General features: G+C 41.5%; 2 protein-coding genes across 10 annotated transcripts in view; both read right to left on the bottom strand.

Annotated features, from left to right (window-relative positions):
- The window catches only part of CMYA5 (cardiomyopathy associated 5), a 107548-nt gene extending 94910 nt beyond the window's left edge, over nucleotides 1-12638 (bottom strand). The window contains exon 1 of one of the 3 annotated variants that reach the window (XR_010941999.1): nucleotides 12340-12638. Coding sequence is in view for 2 of the 3 variants with exons in the window: in XM_067731108.1 (XP_067587209.1) it covers nucleotides 12340-12494 (155 nt within the window). In the remaining variant the exon portion in view is untranslated. The remainder of the gene's footprint in view (nucleotides 1-12339) is intronic. The other 2 variants (XM_067731108.1, XM_067731107.1) reach the window with 2 other exon arrangements.
- Nucleotides 12639-15657: 3019 nt separating this feature from the next.
- Nucleotides 15658-17947, bottom strand: part of TENT2 (terminal nucleotidyltransferase 2) — a 58588-nt gene continuing 56298 nt past the window's right edge. For all 7 annotated transcript variants that reach the window (XM_067731105.1, XM_067731106.1, XM_067731099.1 and 4 more), the window contains one exon: nucleotides 15658-17090. In XM_067731105.1, coding sequence (XP_067587206.1) covers nucleotides 17016-17090 — 75 coding nt within the window. In that variant the 3' untranslated portion in view covers nucleotides 15658-17015. The remainder of the gene's footprint in view (nucleotides 17091-17947) is intronic.

Genomic DNA, 17947 nt, shown 5'->3' with positions numbered 1-17947 from the left:
CTTAATCTATGCAAACTCAGTCCATGGGAACTTATGGGATTGACAAGTGGAAACTTTGGCAGGTTGAGCAGCAAGGAGGAACTGGAGCAGAGAGAAATAGAAAACTCTTAGGAAGTGGTTGCCATTTCTTGCCATTTTCCTTCAAGATAAAGTAGGTCATTGATTCTTGTTATTCAGATGATAAGGTGCTGACTGATGCTAGCAGTCCTCTCTCTGCCTTGGTCCTCCATCACCCTGCCAACCTAGGTTGCCATCAGGGACTCCACTAGGATTTTCTTCCAAATGGTCAAATATGTAAATAAAGTAAGAGTCCTAATTCTATCAGCCTGAAACAGGAGGGAAGGGGACAGGGCACAGTCTTTAAAAGAATGACACAGGGCTTCCCTGGTGGCACAGTGGTTGAGAGTCCGCTTGCCGATGCAGGGAACGCGGGTTCGTGCCCCGGTCTGGGAAGATCCCACATGCCGCGGAGCAGCTAGGCCAGTGAGCCATGGCCGCTGAGCCTGCGCGTCCGGAGCCTGTGCTCCACAATGGGAGATGCCACAACAGTGAGAGGCTCGCGTACGGCCAAAAAAAAAAAAAAAAAGACACAACCCTTGAGGATGTGACATAAACTGGTTAGAACCAACTAGGTCCAAGATGGCGGAAGATTCGACTCCCAGTAGACCTTGAGCCTCACTATATGTTCACTGTACTACATTAGCATGCTAAATGACACACTCACCAGCGCCCTCACAGTTCCGAGGCTGACCATACTGGGCATATACCCAGAGAAAACCATAATTCAAAAAGACACATGCACCCCAGTGTTCATTGCAGCACTATTTACAATAGCCAGGACATGGAAACAACATAAATGTCCATGAACAGAGGAATGGATAAAGAAGATGTGGTACATATATACAATGGAATATTACTCAGGCATAAAAAGGAACGAAATTGGGTCATTTTTAGAGACATGGATGGACCTAGAGACTGTCATACAGAGTGAAGTAAGTCAGAAAGAGAAAAACAAATATTGTATATTAACGGGTATATGTGGAATCTGAAAAAATTGGTATAGACAATCTTATTACAAAGCAGAAACAGAGACACAGACGTAGAGAACAAATGTATGGATACCAAGGGGGAAGGAGGGGGTGGAATGAATTGGGAGATTGGGTTTGACATATACACTATTGATACTTGATACTATGGATAAAATAGATAACTAATGAGAACGTACTAGCACAGGGAACTCTATTCAGTGCTCTGTGGGTGACCTAAATGGGAAGGAAATCCATAAAAGAGGGGATATATGTATACATATAGCTGATTCACTTTGCTGTACAGAAGAAACTAACACAACATTGTAAAGCAACTATACTCTAATAAAAATTTTTAAAAAACAAAACAAATAAAAACAAAACAAAAAGGCCAAAAAGTCGGCAGTGGCCAAATCCTGGAAATCTCCGCCCTTTCTCCAAGATAGGTGGAATAATCCTCCCATTCATTAGCCTATGAAATTACCCAGCTCATAAAAACTAACCACCCCATATTCTGGGGTCACTCTCACCTTTTGAGATGGACTGCATTCTGTCTATGGAGTGTGTATCTCTCTCAATAAATCTACTTCTTACCTATAACTTTGCCTCTGGCTGAATTCCTTCTGCACTGAGACATAAAGAACCTGAACTTCAGTAAGTCCTGAGACCAGGTGTGCAATCTCAACTAAAAGACAGTGGGGGACTTCCCTGGTGGCGCAGTGGTTAAGAATCTGCCTGCCAATGCAGGGTACCCAGGTTCGACCCCTGGTCTGGGAAGATCCCACATGCCGCAGAGCAACTAAGCCCGTGCGCCTCAACTACTGAGCCTGCGCTCTGGAGACCACAAGCCACCACTACTGAAGACCGCGTGCCGCAACTACTGAAGCCCACGTGCCTAGAACCCGTGCTCTGCAACAAGAGAAGCCACCACAATGAGAAGCCCATGCACCACAACGAAGAGTAGCCCCCGCTCACCGCAACTAGAGAAAGCCCGAGCGCAGCAATGAAGACCCAACGCAGCCAAAAAAATAAATAAATAAAAGACTGTGGGTTCAAGTCCCAATCTGAGTTTTGGCTGGGTTTGAGTCCCGGCCTGTGAGTTCAAGTCCCAGTGAAAGTTGTGCGGTTTCAGGCCAAATGAACTATACATTCGGTTATCAGGCAATTTTAGTTCAGATATCAACACTGTTAACTTTGTGTATGCTTTCTCCCAACCCCCATGCCTCTTTTGATAAGAATATCACTGCCTCCCAGGGCTGTTAGTGAACTGAAGCCAAGGGTTTGGAGAAAGTTGTTTTCTGCAGTTTCCTAGGTAATACCCTTAGCTCCCTCCTCTGTGCAGCATAGATAGGGGTGCAGCTATAATGCCAGTCTGCCCTTAGTGCCCTCTCACTACTCTTCTAAGCACTCATTTCCCCTTCCAGGTCCCCTCTTCTCCCAGGAGAGTCTCTTAGATCCTATATTTGAAGGTATTTGTTCCAAAGGGAATCCAACCTAAAACAGATGCTGATACGTTTAAGCTATTAACCTTCTCAAAGGCATTTACATTTCAATGTCATTAATCTCTCTCTGTTGACTTGCATTTTCCAAATTCAAAGACCACTCTCAGTTCTCATTCTCCCTATCCTTGCTTTAGCACCTAAGAACAAGGTGTTGAAGAGTGGTATTGATCTGAGAGAAGGAAACCTGAGATCCTAGAATGAAACATTTTGTGTTGCAATCCAACCACTTATGCACTTAACCATTTCTTAAGCACCTACTGTGTGCCTGACACTGTGTTCTAGCTGCTGGAGATGTAGCAGAGAAGAGAAGCAAGGCCCCCGCCCTCATGCAGCTTCCACTCTAGTGGTGGCAATAAACAATAAATACACAAAAAGATACCATTTCAGACAGTGACAGGTGCCATGAAGAGGAATGTGAAACAGTGAACAATGCGATAGTGAAAGATGTGAAGAAAGCCCATCAGGCAGGATGGTTGCAGAAAGCCTCTTTAAGAAGGTGGCATTTCCACCGAAACGTGAAGGGTGGATTTAAGGAAAAAGTGTTCCAGGGAGAGAAAACAGCAAGAGCGAAGACCTGGATTCAGGGACAGGCTTAGCACAGCACACAGGAGGTTCAGAAAAAAGCCAGTGTGGCTGGAATGTAGCAGAGGAAGGGTATGAGATGAGCTGAGAAGTAATCAGGTCAGGTAGGGCCTTGGAAGCCATGGTAAAGATGCAGAGAGGCTATCTTGCCCCAAGTCACACAGTTGGTAAATGGCAGAGCCAGGATGATAACCCAGGTCTTTTCAATCCTATCAAGTGTTTTTGCATTGTAATCTGGTTTATGCCCAAAATGGTGCTAGATGAAGAGAGACTTTACTGGACATTCCAAAACTGTCCTTCTTGGACATTCCAAAACTCTAAGAAGAGACAGACTGTTGTCTCACTCTCTTCTCTTCATTCTCTCTTAAAAAAAAAAAATACTAGATATGAAAACTTCAGAGTATACCATGCTAAATCATACAAATTCTGTCTTTTAAACAGAGGATCTGAATTTTATAGGTATTATAAGTAAATACCTATTGAACATTTATCATATGATCCCATAGAGCATGCAGAGAAGTTATTTTGGTGTTGCTATGTTTGACCTTATTAAAACTCAAGCACACAGGATTGCCTAACATCTTTTTTTTTTTTTCCTAACATCTATTTTTAAACATAAGACCTACTCTCCCTATTACACATTAGGAAACTTAATATAGCTGAGGTGCTGGTCAGGATTAGCTACTACATAGATTGTCTGGGGCTTTTATGTTTTGCTTTTAAAATCAGAAGTAAATCAAAATAATTGTTTTTTAAAAGTAAATTTATGCTCAAAAAAAGAAAGAAATTGGCTAATAAACACCAGATGTGTGTTAGAGCTGGTGATGAGCACTGAACTCATGAGTGTTCCAGGATTGGCTATGCCATTAGACTAGGGTTAGAATCCTAGCATACTTACTAGCCATCTGACATTAGGTAAATTACTCAAGATTGCTAAGTCTCCATTTTCTCTTCCATAAAATGGGAATGAAAACAATGCATATATCATAGAGCTATTGTGAAAATAGACCAAACTAACAAGTGACCATGCTTGGAATAGACTAGCTATTCCTTGAGTTGATGTCGGTTTCCCTTCCTTCTCTGGGTCTCTGTTCACTCATCAGAAGCATAAACAGGTCAGGGAGATGATGCTAAAGTCCTGTCTAGGATAAATGTCATCAGCAGCCAGGCCTTCCAGCAATATGTGGACCACAGGGCAGTGAAACCTCCTGTTGTAGGCAGATAGAGAAGTTGGTAGCAAGATGACAAGGAGACCAACAGAAAACTCCCAGAGGAAGGAGCAAGGAGGCCTCAGAGACTGGGACTTGAAGGACCGGGATCCTAGCAGAACCCTGCCTCTGCTCCCCAGGCACAATTCATTTTACCAATGTATTTGCTTCAACTAATTACTTGTGAGATTATTTGTTTAATGCCTGCCCTCTCCAGAGACTAAACTCTAAAGATTAGGACCTCTGTTTTCTTCACTCATTCTAGATTTAATTTACTTTGTTTTGCACACAGTAGGCCCTCATCAAATATCTGCTGAATGAATGAGCCTCTTTTCTTTCAGTAGGTACATTTCTGAAATTGGAGGTGTCTCGAATTTAGCTAAGCAACATGGCGGCATTACTGCTCTGGCATTCATTTTGTTGGACCAAGTGGCCTGCAGGGGCCTTAAACTGACACCAGCCTCCTCATGTAAGAACATGTCCCGGAGACAGTCCTCATAGTAAGCTCCTGATATGACTTCCCCAACAGTTTTTGTGATCAATAGTCTCCCTCACCTTCCATCGTCTTCCCCTGTGCGCCCCTTAGATAAGACTCCTGTGAAATTTACCAAAACCCCATGCATTTTGGTTTGAATTGACTGATCCAGTCTTAGCCCAAGAACCCCCAAGAATTCCACACATAGACCCTAATAAAGGCATGTGTGCCAGGTTTTGTCTCTCTCTTTGCCTGTACTCACTCTGCCTTGACCTCCCTGTATGGCCCCTTGAGGTACGCTGTGTATTTCCTCCAGGACTTGTGAGTAGTAAACTTCTCTAGCTCAATTTCTCTTGTGGTCTTTTGTTGTTGAATTGCTACTCATGCTCACCATCCGGCACCCTATGTTCCACTTAATAAATGTTAATTTAATGAAGTCATAACAGGAGGAAATTCATTTTATTTACAAATCAACAATTTTAAGTGCCCTAGTGAACTCAGCCAATAAGAGGAAATTTGTGATGAAAATTTCTGTTTAGCTGTGGATTTTTTTTTTTTAAGAGAAGTGTACCCAAACTAAGAAAGCATAGTAATGGCTCCATGAGAGGGCTTTGAGCATTTAGAGTTTGGTAGCATCAATTAACCCTCCCACATATCTTGGACTTTATCAGACTAGGATGTAGAGTTTTGGAACTGAATACACTCCGGTTGCCTTAAGAGAGGACTTTTCTCTGGGCAAAATGCAAAGCCTATTCTTAACTGTCCCTCTATGATCCAGCTCAAGGGTCAGTCTAGGGGAGGCTTCCCAATGAGTCACAGAAGGTGGGAATGATAACCACAGACATCCTAATTGAACAATCCCTCAGTACTTATCACTGTCGCCTCCAAGCTATTGTGTTTCCAGAGTCCCTGGCTATTGTCAATTCCTGGAAAATGAATGGTCAGCAACTAATGAAATTCTACCTAATCTAACAGGTTCAGCATCCCAACTAAATTTGCTTCTCAAGGGAATCTGGATGACTTGATATTCACCTGCTCATTCATTCACTCATTTATTCATGCCATTCACTTATTAATTCAACAAATATTCCCAGTCCTGGAAATTCTGAGTGATTCTGGATGAGAAAAAGAAAGCTCAAACAGAGCAGGAATTAGCACAAGAGCTGGAACCAGGAACTAAAGAATATCTAATCACATATTGTGTCTGGAATATCTTTCTGCCCAGCTGGAGTATCACCTCTGCAAAATCTTTCTAAATTTCATTTTAAGAAGAATATACTTCTTTTCTCTGTTCCCTTGTTAATATCCTCAGTGTAGTGCTATGACACTATGTTGGAGTTACCTGCTTCCCCTCACCAGGCTGTGAGCTCCTTAAGAAGGAACTGTGCCATCCAACCACCCTTATGTCTCTGGTGCCTTGCATAGGGCCAAGCATATAGAACTCATTATCAGTGGAACAGTTCTCTGCATTCCAGTGAAGTTAATGGATTTCTAGGTATTATCAGGCCTGTATTGTCCAATATGGTAGCCACTAGCCACATGTGGCTACTGAGCATTTGAAATGTAGCCTGGGGGTGGGGAAGAAGAATTGAGACGTACTGTAAATGTAAAACACACATCAAATTTCAAAGACTTGGCACACAAAAATGTAAAATATCCCATTAATAGTTTTTATATTGATCATATGTTGAAATGATAATACTTTGGATATTGAGTTAAATAAACATATTATTAAAATTAATTTCACCTGTTTCTTTTTACTTTTTCATGTAGCTGTTAGAAAATTATAAATTATATATGTGGTTCACATTGTAAGTATTTTATTATCCAATAGAAATATTGGATAATACTGGGCTACATCAAAGATTACTATTTCAGGTACAAACCACATCCAGTCTCTTATACCTGATTCTCTCTTTTGGTAGGAAGGAAGGGGAATTTGGTTACTTTGTCCGAATTGAGTCAAGGCTTTCACTGAGCCTAGGTTCAGAATATCCAGGGAATATAAGACACTTTTTTTTTTTTTTGGCAAAATTCTATCAGTTAAAATGTCCCACATTTTGGTTGGTTTGCTGTTTTAAAGAAAAGAAATCCAACTCTTGCTGTAGTCCCCTATACGGAGTCAAAGTCTCACCAAGGGCATGTAATACCCATGCAGCCAACACTTAAATAGCTCTTCAATTCCTGGCTCCAAGAGCCTCTGCTTTATCTTCTCTCCTCCCTCAGTCTCTGGCATCCTAAGTAGTCACCCCTCCCATCTCAGCTTTTTCCACTGACCTCAGAAGAGGGCTGTCTCAAATAACACACTTGTCAAAACACCTAGGTAAGCACAGAAGTGAGAGACATCATATAAATAGACATATGGCAACAGACTGCTCCATACTGATAACAAAAACCATTTACAAACTCCCTTCACCTTCCAATAGGTTTCTTTCTTACAATGATTAAACGTAAATGTCACTAATAAGTTTAATTCTATCAGCTTAGGCAGACCTTTTTTATACAGGCACTGGCAAAGCTGCAAATGAACATGATTTTTAAGATTTGGGCACTGTTGTAGCAAAAACCTCTGCGCTTAAACAGAGAAATTAAAATTGACCAACAGAAAAGATCCAAAACAAAATTCTGAAAAATTTCCAAGTGATCTGTGGGAAAGACCAAAAGAGTCAGGCTTCGTCGGACTACAGTCAGAAAAATACAAAACTCATGGATGTCTATTTACGTAACTTCCTCCATACAGGAGACCATAAGCTTGAAACATTTAGTACAGTGTTGGGCACCCAACAGGTGTTCAATGAGTATACGAGAGTATAGGCGCTTACTATTTAATGGGATAATGCAATCACCGTGCTTTTCTTTTCTTTTTTTAACCCTGAGTTGTATGGTAGGCAGAACCCAACTTCCTATTTTACTCTGAATACAATCAGAAGCCCTTATCAGGGCCTGCAAAGTCCTACATGATTTGCAACCCAACCATCTCTTAGACTCATTTCCCATCACTCTCCCCTTGTTTACTCTGCTCTTGTGTTCCTCAAATAAGCCACACACAGTCCTGCCTCAGCGCCCTTGCACCAGCTCTCCTCTTTGCCTAGAATACTCATTCCTTCAGTCTCTGGTCAAATGTCACCTCATCACAGAGGCTTTCTTCACCACCTTATCCAAAACAGTATAACCCTTATCTGCTGTACTTGTCCTCATATCACTGATTGCCACCTGACATACTACATATTTGTTTGTCTATTTGTCTCCCCAACCTGGAAAACCACTCCCAGGAGGGCAGGGACTTGGTTCATTTTGTTCACTGCTGTATCCTTTGTGCCTAGAAAGTGCGTGACACATAGTAAGAGTTCAATAAGTAGTTGTTGAATGAATAAACAAATGAACATAGATTGGAGTCCAGACACCGGGATCTAGTCCTAATTCTACCGCTAAAAAGTTGTGTGACTTTGAACAAACGTCCCCTGAAACTCAGTTGCTGAATCTGTAAAAGGATTGGTTGGGAAAAGATGTTTCTATAGCCTCTCCCAGCTCTCAAATCCTGCAGGTTTTATAGAGATGCTTTTTACATACAACTTTTGTATGAAGTTTTAGCAACATGAAAATCTTTTTCTTATATCCACAAACAATGAGCCCTCTGGGCACTTCATTATGATTGAAGACCCTGCTCCAAAGGCCCTGGATGAAGTCTTCCCCCATCCTTCCAGGCAGGATAGACCCCAGGACTTCCTGCCTACTTTGAGGTGTTTCATACAGACCTTTTCTTCCTTATATCTCTTATAACAGTTAATGACATAATTACATTTTTCTGTTTCTCCACCTAGAATGTGACTATCTTGAGGACAGTAATGGAGGTCTTAGTAATGTTTGTATCCCCAGCATGGTCCTTGGCAATTAGTAGGCATTCCATGAATGTTTAGTGAATGAAGGAACACAGGAAAGCCAAAGTGGAATAGGACCATTTCTCATACTGAAAATGGAGACATCACTCTCCCCTCATTGATGAATGGTGGGCAGAAGGTAGCTTGGCTGCTAGTAATGATTCATCTGAAGGGATGTAAAGAAATTAAAACTTACCGGTAACCTACTGAAGGCCAAGCACTCTTACACATGTTCACATAGTTTATTTAATCCTGTGACAACCTATGAATTAGGAATTATCACTAATTATCCTTTTTTATAAATCTGTAAAATTATCCCAATTTAGAGATGAGAAATATGGAGCTCAGAGAGGATGGGAGATTTGCCCATGATGGAATGGCAAACAGGGTTGCCACTCAGGACTCTTCATGCCAATGATATTCATATCACTGAATGATATATCAGAAGGGTAGTTCTCTAATCTAATACAAATACTGGCATGTATAATGGTGAGCTTCCCTGCACTTTACAATTAAAGGTGATTTTTTTCCTTGATTCAGAAAGGTGGCTATAGATAATTCTATATATTATTGCTGGAAGAACAAAGAAAAGATGCACAAGCAGATGACGCTTTGTACCTTTTGAGTTTTTAAAAGTGAAGTCTTTTTCTGATAATAAAGTGCACTGTCTGTTCATTACAGAAAAACCAAAAAATACAGTTAAAGAAAAAAGTTTAGTCGACCATTATCCCATCACTCAGAGACAATGACTATTAACCTTTTTTCAACCTTAAGGTTAATAAAAGTTACTATAACCTTTATTATGCTAAGTTTTATTAACCTTTTAAGCCTTTTTCCAATACACACTTTATTTTATAGTGAGATCATTCTAAATTATAAAATGAACTTTTTTTCAAATTCAATATATGCACTTCCCATACTGTTAGAAATCTTCATAAGTAACATTTTAATAATGGCTTAATAATACCAAAAGAGATGCCATCATCAATCATTCTGTTATTATTACTTAAGCTATTTCCATTCAGTTACTTTCATGTTACTTTCATGCCTCTCAATTAAAAAAAAAATCAGTCTGTAAATCAACTTCTGCAAATAGTTCTGATCTTTGAGGAAACAGAGACAGAGACAACTTTTCCATTCAAGAAGGGGAAAACTCCCATTATTATTCGGAATAGTGAATAAAAGGTCTTTCCCTTTCCTCCAATAACCTTTCCATATAGAAGTTAGCTGGAGCCATTCAAGTTTCCCCTACAGTAAGAAAGGGTCTTTCCTCCAAAAGAAGGGAGGTGTGGAAGTCTAGCAGTGGCTGGGAGTAAACAGACAGAGGCTCACATCTTGGTTCTTACATTTACTTGCCTTATACCCTCAGTAAATTACGTAAAGCCTCGGTTTCCTCACGTATAACAGGACAGTTACCTCACAGCGCTGCTGGGAGGGTTTAAAATGAGAACTGAGCCTGGCATGGAGTGAGCCCTCTTTTAACTGTAAAACTTGGATGGAGGATTTGAGAGGAAGAATGTCTCATCATTTTTCCTTCCCATAAATTAGAGAATATTCGAAGCTCTCACCTCTAGTCTCAGAAGAAAGAAGAACTTTAGGCCATATTTGTAAACTCACGCCCACCAAAATGGTTTGGTTTCTGATCACACTTTGAGGTTAGAAAACATTCAAGAACTCTCACTTCCTAGAGGAGTTCCTGCCAACAGAAACCTCTCTCCTGAAAGAGCCTACAGCTGCCACCTCCCTTCGCCTTGCCCCACCATGAAGCAATCCCTACATATCTCCCTTCCTTCTCTCTGCTGCTGCCTCTCTGCTCTGAGCCCTCCCCACACACAACTTTCCAATCTGCCTGTCAGTCTCCTTTCTCAATGACACCAATCTGTTCTCCTAAATCCTCTCCAGAAGTTTACTGATTTCTTGTTACCCATGTCATCAAATCCAAAATTTTTTAAATGGGATGGCTTTCAAGGCCTCCACCACCACCATCTACCTCTTCCCCCACATTTCCCTCCACTCTACATTCCGACGCTTGGCCTGGTGTCCACCTTATCATCTGTAGTCAGAGCAGGCTGACATTTACCGCAGATAAATTATGCCTTTACCTGAAGATCTTGACCTTTGGCAAAGGGCAACACAACACCAAAGTGGTATTTTGAATCTCTATCAGCTGCTCACATTTTAGAGTAAATGAGTTTTCAGATTCTTGGGTGGCAGGGGTGCAAATTTTGCTTGGGCAAAAGGATATGAGGATCCTGGATGCCATTAAGGGAAAAGGCTGGATTAACAGACTTCCCCTTCTCCGTACTGCCCAGGAATCACAGGTCCCTACTCCTGTTCCATCTCCCACAGGTGCCTTCTCTTCTGCGTCTCCTTTCTGCAATTCTTGCCCATTCTCCAGGGCCTAAGTCATGCCCACTACTTTTGAAGGCAGCCGCACATCTACACACTCTTCTGACCTTCCACGGTACCATGGTCTGTCCTTCCCTCCCCTCTCGTGTATTCAGCACACTGTCTCATGGTCCCCATATTGCTTCCTAACTTCTTCCATAAAGTCTTTGAGGGCAGGGACTGTGCCTGCTCCCCACTTGGTAAATATGTGACCGATATTCCAGACTTCTTATCTGACTGACAGTTCACCCTAATCAATGCCCCTCTGTGGGCTGTTTCAGCTTCAGCTCTGCTGTCTTTGGTTGGGCAGCACTTTTAACTTTGGGTAAGATGGGTGCTCTGCAGTGCTGCACAACCATCTGTCACCTACAAAGCCTTTCTACTGATATTAATAGATTTAGGAAGGGACACAACTAACAAACCGAAAAACAAACAAAAAACCTAAAACTAAAAACAAACACCCTACCCCCATCCCCATACTCAAAGAGAACAAGGAAAGGTAAAAACAAATCCAAATCTACAGGAGATGATTCCTGCTGTTCTCATTTTAGGGTCTGCAAGAAAGAAGGGAGGCAGGGAGACCACATTTGTGTATAGTTATTACCTAATTGTATTCACATGTAATGTTGATAAATGTTTGAGACCAAAAAAAAAAAAAGCAGAATTTTAATAACAGGGGTGACTGAAATTCATGCTTCTTTTTTCCAAAGAATGTATGGGCGTTTGTACAAAAATTAAGTCCTCTTCTAGCAACCTAGGTCAGTGCTGGGCATCCAGGAGACTTTCAGTCCTTTGAAGTTTCCAGAGCGGCTTCTCGGCCTCCACCCCACCCCATACCCTCTTCTCCTCTAGCTCAGGGTTTCAAGATTGTTCCTAGGCTTTGGGCCAAATGTAGGCATTTCTGCGCAAGTCTGCAGTTCGGCAGAACCCGAAGTAAATCCCCAAGAATAAACAAGAGCAGCAGCAAGTCACAAGGAGCCGGCTGGGGGAAGGGGGTGGTAATGAGGGCGGAAAGGGGGATGGGGAGGGATGAATTTTGTTGCTCCAGCCGGGCCTGTCACTCCAGCTGACAGCAAGCACCTTCACCTTCAAGTTCTTCCCAAGGCAGCGCCCCCAGAGAGAAAGTGCTTAGCTCGAGGGAAATGAACCCCAGCGCTTAAAAAGAGGGAAAGGAAGGGTGCGGCGTTTCCCCCGCGCAGCACCCCTCCAGCCTCGCTGCCGCCCTCCCGGCCCAGGCGGCGCGCGTCTGGCTGCGGGCCCGGAGCGAGGGGCCCACGCTACCTGGCGTCCGGCTCCGGTTCCGACTCCGACTCCGCGGCCGTCTCGTCCTCCTCGCCCCCCGACTCCTCCTCAGTGTCCAGCCCCCGGGTCACCTCCTCGTCCGCGTCGGAGCCCAGGGCGCTGTCCGCGGCGTGGCTGCTCTCGCTGCTAGCCATCGCGCCTCTCCCGGGCCGGAGCTCGAGCCGGAACCGCCCGCGCAGCGCCTGGTGTTCTCCCTCTGACGGCGCCTCCGGCCCGGCCCGGCCCTGCCCTGCCCTGTCCTGGCGGGGCGGCTCGGGTTCCCTCCTGGGGGCGGGCGAGCCCCGCGACTTTAAATAGAAAGCGTCAGAAAGTTTCACCACCGAGCTTCTGGGGCCGGGGCTCGGCGTCTCCTGTTCCCTGCGCGTCTAACTTCCCGCAGCCCTCCCCGCCCCAATTTAGGCGGGTCCCTGGCGGGCCCTTTGGGCAACTGGAGAGCACCACTCCGAGGGGCGCAGGCTCCCGCTGCATCCGGGAGTTGGGAGGAGGAAAGGCACACAGCCCCCCTGCTTCTCTTCCCTCTAGAGTGGGTTTGGTAGGCTTCAGGTTTGCGGCAGAACTGAGCTACTCGATGGGCCCTTATCCCAACCAAATAACTACTCCCTTTTACAGAGCAGAACACTTACTACTAGTTCAGGCACTCGTAATTTCCCCCTCACAACTCTGCTGTGGTAGGTTTAACTAAGATGCTGGTTTTATAAATGAGAAAACAGGCTCAGAAGAGCTTGGGTACCTAGCTTGCTCAAGGTCTCCTTTTGCTAGCAAGGTGACCCAATGGGAAACAAAGTCTGCCCATTTCAAAAGCCCCGTTTTGAACCATTGTTCAGTACTGGCTCCTTTTATATTTGCAAATCAATATTGTGTATTCTCTTCCTCAGTGACCCCTGGATTATTCAGCCAGGAAACTTTTATCTCCACAAATCTTAAAACTTTGAAGAGGAATAATTTCCCTACATTGGCCAAAGTCTGTTTTGTCTGAAATTCAACCCAAAGTCCCAGATCATGCCATGCCCATGTTTAAGAGCCCTCAATGGCTTCCCACTGTTCTAGGACTAAAGCACAAGGTCCTTGGGAAGATAAATGCTAACAACCCACATCTTAGCTGTCTGGTCTTGTCTTTGGAAGTCAGGAGTTCTAACATTTATCAAGTCACACCACTGTGCCTTTATGTACACAATTCCTTCCACCTGAAACGTTCTTCCCGTCTTTATTTACCTGGGTACTCATCATTCAAGATCACACTTTTCTCTGAAATCCCCAGCTTAAGCTCAATAACACTGTTTTAGGTTCCCACATTATCCTATATTCAAATTATGTTTGTGTCTCTTTCCCCAGTAGACTGTAAGTTTATCTTTGTCCCATTATCCCCATCTCATACAAGCGCAGAAGCTTAGCAAAGTACTTAGCACATAGTAGGTGCTTAATGAACGGTCCCTGCACTGAAGAGAACAGGCCTGCTATGTACAACAGGTAGAGATATCTTCACAATACATAAAGATCTTTTTTTCATAAGAATGATTTTATGGCTAAAAGAGCTAACACTGATTTTTAATTACAGCAAATTCTATTCACAGAGTTGTTAAATATGATAAATGTAAATTAGGTAGTATTCCCCAGTTACAGTTATCCCTAGCTCATATGTGTGCATTAGGTCTGTGGGCAAAGAACCGCAGGTAGTTGAGGTACAGTACAGAAGCATCAGCTAGGGGGCATGAGAGGGAAGACAGCAATAGTCCAGCCTTCCAGGGTTCACTAAACCAGGTGTAACATCAGCAGTATGCATTCTCTTACAGCAGGTTGGCTTTTGCATTAGTAATCCCAAGTGTCTGCTCATTAGGACAAAAAGGAATCAATTGCAGCTGTGGGATCTATTAAACACTAATCAAAACTACAGGTGGGCTTCCCTGGTGGCGCAGTGGTTGAGAGTCCGCCTGCCAATGCAGGGGACGTGCGTCCGTGCCCTGGACTGGGAGGATTCCACATGCCGTGGAGCGGCTGGCTGTGAGCCATGGCCGCTGAGCCTGCGCGTCTGGAGCCTGCAACGGGAGAGGCCACAACAGTGAGAGGCCCGCGTATCACACACACACAAAAAAACTACAGGTATATTCCCTCCATTTAACTCAAAATTTCTTAGGAACACTAACTATAATCAACAAGATTTGTGGAGATCTTAGCTCAAACCAATCCAAAATTTAGAACTGCAGTACAGATTGCACATTTTAAACTTTCTAACACTACTTTCCTGAGTAACAACATAAATAGAAATGGCCAGATCAATACAAATAGAAAAGAATGTATTATTCACAACACAATTAAATAATTCATATTGAAAATAATTTAAAAGCCTAAAAATTCTCTCAGGGCTTCCCTGGTGGCGCAGTGGTTGAGAGTCCGTCTGCCGATGCAGGGGACACGGGTTCGTGCCCTGGTCTGGAAAGATTCCACATGCCACGGGGCGGCTGGGCCCGTGAGACATGGCCGCCGAGCCTGTGCGTCCGGAGCCTGTGCACCACAACAGGAGACGCCACAACAGTGAGAGGCCCGCATACTGCAAAAAAAAAAAAAAAAATTCTCTCATATATTGACAGACCACTTATCTGACATATTTAGCAGTCACAAAGTGCATAATCTTAGGTTTCAGTCTATTGATTTATGACTGGGTGTAAATTTATTAACTTCTTATCTGTTATAGCGATATGGCTGAAAAGCAGCAGCAGTGAGATAGGGGGCCTGGTGGTCATTGAAAGCTGAGGAAACAGTGGCATGAAGGAGTCCATGGTAAATTCTGGGGCTTTATTAGGAAATGTCATAATACTGTAGAGGCAGAATGCCCCAGACACTTACCCATGTCTGACAGCTACACAGTATTACTATGGAGTACTATGGCTATTATTTATTGTTTATAATTATTACCCGGAGTCATTACTGGAATATTAATTATACTCAACACATTCTGATAAAGAAGAGTTGCATAGTGTAAATTACATTTTAGGGAAATTTCCAAGAAAAAGAACTAGTACATAAAGCTTAATTGCTTCAAAAGCATTAATCATCAGTAAACTGAAAAATTCACCTGTGTGGAAAGCTTCATTCCTAATAATGCCAGAGAAATAGGGTGTTGATGTGGCTAGTTGGCTTAAAGATGAATGAACTTGATTCCAAGATTCTCTGCATAATCTAAATAATTACACACAATAACTGGATTCGGTTCAGCTCCAGATGATAACTACAGCCTCAATCTCATCTCAGAAGTAAAGACTTTCACAGAAGAAAGAAAAAAAAAAGCAAAAAACACATCGACAATTTCCATATATAAACTTTATTCCATTTGATCATACAAAAATTTAAACTTAAAGAAAAAAATGAAAATATGCACCTTTTATAAGTCAAAAAGCAAAAGTCTTGTTAGCATTTGAATTGGTCTGCAAAAAAACCAAATACATTAGAGGTACAAACTGTGCTACAGCAGGTCTAAAAGAAGTTGTACACAGTCCTTTTGAAAGTCCTTTTGAAAAAGTTAAAACTGTTTTTAAGATTATTTATATTTAAATTTACAGGCACTGACCAATTTACAAATATTTACATAAACCAAAAACGACCTTAATAAACACTGTAGCATTTTTAGCAGCCACCACTATTTCTTCTTGTGGAAAAGATATCTTTACAAACATTAAGCTTTTATTTATAATAATGTTATGTCTTATCTAGAACATTTTATAGTGGCTTACTGCCTAAAAATTCCAGTTTAGATTACAATCCTATAATTATACACAGAAAAAACTCTGATACTATCAACAGGATATAATCTCAACTTTGATCTTTCAGTTTCTGTTGCTTCATGTCACAGGAAAAATAAAAGCAGGAAAACGGGAAGTAAAACAAAAGTGCAAATTGCACTAAGCTACCATAAAGCACAGAGGACTTAACCTTTTCAAAATGTCTACACTGAACTGATTCTTCAAAACAATTCCCTAACTGCTGTACAATACACAGTTAGTGCTCATATTATTACAGTGCAAAATGTAGTTGTTTCAACACAAAATTTAAAGCAATCACAAGTACACCAAAAGCATGTGAGGTACTAATGAAATGCTAATATCGACACAAAGCCTCAGTTTATCCTGATGAGTCAAGTGAGGACTTAAGGCAATTGTCCAGTATTTCATGCCTCTGCAGTGATTTCACTGAAATAAAAGATTTCATTTTGCTTCAAGTAACTGAATAACTGACTCGAATCTTCACTTCACTAGAACAGACTCAGGCAACAAACCATCTACCGAAGGTGATACTTTTAAGTATGTATACATCAGACCCTTTCCAAAACAGTCCACACATCTCTTCAGTATTAGCATGTGGTACAATTAATTACAGTTATAGCAAAAAACTTTTATTTGATAATTCTCAAAAAAATATTTTATTTGATCTCCTGAAAATTCATGCCATAATATTACTAATTATCAATGTAAACATTTTCAAAAATACATCTTTAAATCAAAGGGTTTTATTAGGAAATGTCATAATAAAATATGCATATATAAGTATGTCCTCTTAAGAATAAAACATGAAAACAAGAAGAACAATTAAAAAGAAACCATGATGAAGGTAAACAAAATGCATTATGATGTTACTACTGTTCTTTATTAAGAAATAGAGGCCAGTTATCTTTTCAGGACAGCAGTTCTTAACGGTAGTATACTGTTCAAATCTCGTTTGTTTTTCAATCTGTGCCATGACTGGAAGAGAAAGAAAAATCATTCTTAAAACCTAAAATATATGTGGAACAAAAGGCTGAAAGGAGAGTTACTAGAATGTTAACAGTGATTTCTCAAGGCAGTAAAATTTGGGGTGACTTTTTTGTGTCTGTGTTTTTATCTCCCAAGTTTTTAACACAGTAAAAGTATTGTTTCTGTCATCAGAAAGATGTTATTTAAAAACTTTACACCTGTGTAGTTCCAATTCATTAATAAAGAAATGAGCACATAGGTTGTACAAAAAGATGCAACTGACAATATTAACATTTATTCACCGATTTAGAAAATGTCATTTAAAACAGCAAAGTAATTAATACAAAACCTTTGGGTTTGAGAGGGTAAGGAAAGATTACTTCAATTATTTGACTGACTATTTTGTATCTAGAAAGCTCTTCCAATTAAAAACTGTATTTATGAAGAAAGAGAGAGTAAATCTATAATAAAGCACCTTATACAATACATCTAGACAAGAAGAGTGAAAAGAATTTTTAAGAGAAAAAAGAAACTGAAATTCTTGTTCATAAGCTAAAAATCTGGCCCACTACCAAAAAATCTGGCTGCAGATCTTTGCAGTTTGCTCTTACTTCAGTTGTTCAACTGACTAAAAGTACTGGTTTTATAGCTAAACAATCATAAATGAAAGCTCACCCATCAGTAAGAACAGAAATGTACAAATGCTATTTTTGAGTTCTCAATTTAATCTGATAGAGAAAAACATTCCCTCTTGGATACTTGTTTTGCCCTCCAGAATTCCATTTCATTCTAAATTTTCTATTCTGGTTGACAAACTGAGAGGGCCTAATTTGAAGGACAGCCTGTAAACATGATACACTTGCATT

The sequence above is a fragment of the Pseudorca crassidens genome, chromosome 3 (genome assembly GCF_039906515.1).
Source record: "Pseudorca crassidens isolate mPseCra1 chromosome 3, mPseCra1.hap1, whole genome shotgun sequence".
NCBI lineage: Eukaryota > Metazoa > Chordata > Mammalia > Artiodactyla > Delphinidae > Pseudorca > Pseudorca crassidens.
This window is presented reverse-complemented; position numbering and strand designations above follow the sequence as displayed.